At 36.4% G+C, this 4,763-nt stretch overlaps 1 protein-coding gene across 1 annotated transcript in view; it reads left to right on the forward strand.

Moving 5' to 3' along the window:
* The first annotated feature begins 2,942 nt into the window (after positions 1–2,942).
* The window catches only part of LOC122087570 (UPF0481 protein At3g47200-like), a 4,112-nt gene continuing 2,291 nt past the window's right edge, over positions 2,943–4,763 (forward strand). Inside the window, exon 1 of the mRNA XM_042656743.1 lies at positions 2,943–3,075. Coding sequence (XP_042512677.1) covers positions 3,045–3,075 — 31 coding nt within the window. The 5' untranslated portion in view covers positions 2,943–3,044. The remainder of the gene's footprint in view (positions 3,076–4,763) is intronic.

The raw sequence follows: 4,763 nt of genomic DNA on the forward strand, positions 1-4,763 counted from the left end.
TACCTTTTCCGTTGTGCAATTTTCATGACCTTCATTGTAATGTTGCAAAGAGGGTAGAGTCAGAACTAGTACCAGATGTCTGAAGAAGAATATTTTGTCACTACAAATTCAATTTTTGGGTGCTGAGCTAATTAAATCACACAGTTTTAAAGGGGCTCTTCAGGAGTTCCATATTGGTTAATAGATCATATCCGGAGAGAAATTTTCTGATCATAAATTGCAGATTTGCCAAGTATCATTCTCAGTATTGAACCAGTCAAACCATTCAACTTGATTTTGTTTGCCCCTTCAGCATAACAAAACTGCTGCCAATTTTGTGAACATCTCAACTCAAAATTTGAAGGGAAGGGAAGTGAAAGTAAATTAAATTCTTTCTTCTTGTAAAATCATTTAAATTAAATCGTGCATAAAGAAGAGCAACCTAAGTTTAAAATTATAAAAATAATGAGGTAAAGATGTTAGGCTCACTTTCCTGCTTTACTTATGGCCCATGCCCCCATTTGACATCAGGCAACACTAGAAGAACCCTGTTACTCTTTCTTTTGTCATTCATCATCCATATTATATGGCTCCTCCACTTCTAGTAGTGCATACTGAAATTTATATTCTAATACTTAGTAGGAGCTCTCTCATGGGGGAGGAGGGTGGGGGCATTGAAAGTTATTTCACATTTGGTCACCTTGGCAGGATTAACACTCAGGTCACACCAACAGTGTCACTCAGGTCTGCAGCCTGAGTCTGAATCAAAAGAGTAATAGTTTAATGTCCATAGGTAGTGTGATCACTGTGATCGGTCAGCCATAGAGAAAGCAGGAAACAGAGTATGGTATCCAGATAGGCAACTCAGTTTAGCAAACTGAAAAATAATTTCAGAATTCTAAAGAGATCTGCAATAGAAACATGGATATAAAATTTTGGGTAGAAACAGACATAAAATGACCGAATGAAAGAGAAATCATCAATTCCAGCATGCTAAAATTGAACCAAAAAGCAGGGGGTACATCTGGTGTTTGAATAAGGTGAAAGAAGAAGAAACAGAAGCAGAAATAGGAGACGAAAGAAGTAATAACGAGAAATGGGAAGGAGAATAGGGAATGAAGTTGGGAAGATTACACCTGGGAAGAGGGAATCAGATCTGAGTTAACAGAGAAAAGAAGAAGAGACCCAGTCGACCAGTAAGTCACTGCCGCTCGATTCTGCAACATCTATTGTTCTCATTCTCTAGTGGATCATATCACTTAGCATCCCTTTTATATCTTTGTCCATTTTGTCTCTCCTTTGATTCCTTTTTTTTTTTCTTTTGGGAATCTAATAACCATTAAAATAATAATGAGAAGGCTTATTATTGAGCTTAACTCTTGAAGTTGACACATTAACAAGGGAATTGATTCTGCACCTGAGGTCAGTAAATTATAAGTTTCAATAACTAGGATAGGATAGCCTCCTCTTTCGGAAGTTCAAAGATTCTCTTTCCCTTAATGGTTGCTTCCAAATTCTACCTGATCAATGACATCTGACCTTCAGATCTGGAGTTCAGGCAACACATCTAATTAGGTTACTCGAAACAATAGGCAGCAAGTAGAGAGATTGCTCTGCCATGTTCTCAGCTATTATATTGAATCTCCCATATCATTTAGATACTTTTTCTGGCTGGTCCCTGCTCATGTAAGAAATGATTGGAACTGGAATTTTGGACATTACTACAATGTAAGCTTTAGATATATGCATGAGTTTGGTGTAACTAAAAGAAACAGGAGGCAGCAAGTAGAAAACAGTTACCTACGTATGTAATAATTGGCAAATCAACTTGTTTTCAAACCATTTTCGAATATAAGGATTTTATTGATGAAACTAATACACCTAAGAACAAAGTTTGGAGTCATTTCAAGGTCATTTGATGGAGTTTTGATCTGATCAAACTTCCAAAGGTATTTTTGGTCATTTCAAGGTTACTTAGCCATTTTGGATGGCTTAAATATTAAGCTGATAGATATACAAGACCTCCGAAGGCAAGTGATCATCATTGTCATGCACGCGTTCATGGTGATAAAATGAGATGTCTATAGACTAGTCATCATCAAAAGCTATCATTATCCATTGAATCGAGGGAAAGCTGCCACCGCTTCTATTATCTACGTATTAACAATGGCCTCGTAGTGAATGAAGATGCTGAGCCTTCGAATAGGGACCTTTCTCCCATCAATCCAGCCTTTATAGAAATAGTAACCGGGTCGATCCTATAAATGACAAGATTTATCCTTTCTGAAAAAAGTACTATACTATGCGGAAAGAGCAAAAAGATAAGGTTACAAATTATTTGACATTTTAATGTGTTATAATAAGAAAATCTGAATGATAAAACCCTTAATTTGCCTAGACAAATTTTCATTTTACTTGTATCTTGACCTCCTATGTTCTTCCTGCAACACTGCCCATGTCAAATCTAGCTCTTATTCATTGTCATATTTTTGGAGTTTTATGTTTTCCATGAAAGGAGTAAGACCTAATTTTCCTTCATTTGATCCTCAGCCTTAGTGAATTGAAGATTATTATGTGCATTAGTTCAAATGAGACGGTTATCAGACAAAAGGTTCAAGCTTAGAGGATGAATTAGAGAAATATTTCTTAGTTTGGTCAAGTAGAAAAAAGCTTTGTATAAAGGCCCCCAAAAGAAAGAACAGGAAGCTATGTACTGCTCCAATGGAGAGAGAGAGAGAGAGAGAGAGAGAGAGAGAGAGAGAGAGAGAGAGAGAGAGAGAGAGAGTTAGAAACCTGGGTTATACCAAGCTTGACGTTAGAAACCTGGATTATACGAAGCTTGATATGGCAGCAATCTAAAAGGTCTGTCTTAAACCCTGCTTTATACCAAGCTTGGCATGGCAGCAATCTTAAAGGTCTTCCCTATTTTATGCCATGTGTAAGTGTTGCAAATGCAGAGTCACAGATTAATTGAGCCGTTCAAGAATTGCTCACCTGATTCTTCCACCATAGTGAGTGTTAATGCGATAAGGTGCCAACCCACTAGTGGTTTAGAGGAGGAGTTGATGTCGATCCTGGAGGATAGTGGCCAACAAGGTATATATTACACATTTAATCATTGAACCTCGGAAGTAGAATTAAAAATCATCTTGATTAGGTTAGGTTTGATTATGGTATATATTTTCTTGCAACTTCCATGAACTTCTAATGATAAAACTCTTGTAGGAATTTAAGGACCAATGCAATCTTTTGTTTCTCATCTCCCCCCCACCCCCAATTTTCGTGTACATATCTTCTACGGTGAGCGGTGAGGTGCAGTGAACTCCAATGATTAGAGGTGCATAGTTAGGGTCTCTCCTAGTTTGTTGGGAGATCATGTTCAGAGAATATCTCAGACTCCAATATTCATGCATTTGTGAGCTTTGATGTGGATAAGAACTATGAAAATAAAATGCCATTAAGGACTTTCGCTGATTCTCGATCGTTATCTTTCACCAGTGAAAATAAAGCTCATTTATAATTATCGAAGGAGAAATATTTTCTATCTGAGAGTGGTCTACGTGAGTGCTCCCTGTGCCTATCTCTCTCCTTCTGCCCATGAAATGACATCTTCTCCGCCCCCCCCCCCCTTCCTCCCCCAATTGAAAAAGGAGAGAGATAGAAGCATGAGTCTTGGCATAAGTCATACTCCTCTTCTAAAAACAATACTTTCTAGGGGTTGCAATAGAAGCCCCTGTATTTTGGCCATTTTTACTTAGGCTTGGCTTGATATCCAAAGTATTTTTACCGTATATTAATACACATATAATTAATTGATGCAGATGATTGTTCATGATACGCATAAAGTCATACAAACATGTGATATTATATTGAATAATTAGCGTCTTTATAATGCTTTATAATATAGGGATCTTACAGACTATATTTTTCAAGAAGAGAAAAAAAAAAAAAATCGAACCCCAATGGGAAATAAAAAGAAAAAAAAGAAATTAAGATGCAATATAAAAAGGCTCTAAAGGAAATTTTGATTTTGGATAGAAAAAATGAAATTAAACTCGTGTAGTTTTGACTTACCAAAATTTTTGAACATATCTGAACTTAATATAATGGCTAAAATTTCAACAGCACTTTGTCCTATTTCTTTGAATTTAAATTAACATTTTATTCTATTTTTTTTTTCAGAATTAATATACTTGACTTTTGATATAATGCCAAAATGCTCTATAGCTTCTCTCTAATCTCTATCAACTTTTCTAAATTCTTGAAAAAAAAAAAAAAAAAAAAAAAAAAAAAAAAAAAAAAACAGATAACGTTAGGAGGATTAAGATTCCTCCACCCATACATGGAAAAGAAAGAATTTCTTCACCAGTAGTGATGTGACCTTGTGACTAGACTCTTGTACATGATTCAAAATGTTCTTCCCATGCCAATGAAAGGATAAGATCTCCATCGTGAGGAGATTCTCTCTTTACCATTGATGAGGAAAACTGGGTTCATAAGACTATTATAATCCATGAAAAGAAATAAGGTTTTATGTTATTTGTATCGTGTGTGAGATATAATTTACATTGAACCCAAGGGGGTAGCGCAGTTGGTGAGCAATGAACTTGGTATGAGCCATAAACTCGGATGTCTTGTGTTCGACTCGCACTCGGCACACCTTGGGCCACTCACATGGGGTGTTTAGTGCTCTTCACTGCTTTGAGTAAAAGCTAAATGGTTCTCATTCAGCCCCTAGTATGACTTCGTCCATGCGGTTGTGGGTTAGTATGGGCCCCGTAAAA

The sequence above is a fragment of the Macadamia integrifolia genome, chromosome 8, assembly GCF_013358625.1.
Source record: "Macadamia integrifolia cultivar HAES 741 chromosome 8, SCU_Mint_v3, whole genome shotgun sequence".
Lineage (NCBI taxonomy): Eukaryota > Viridiplantae > Streptophyta > Magnoliopsida > Proteales > Proteaceae > Macadamia > Macadamia integrifolia.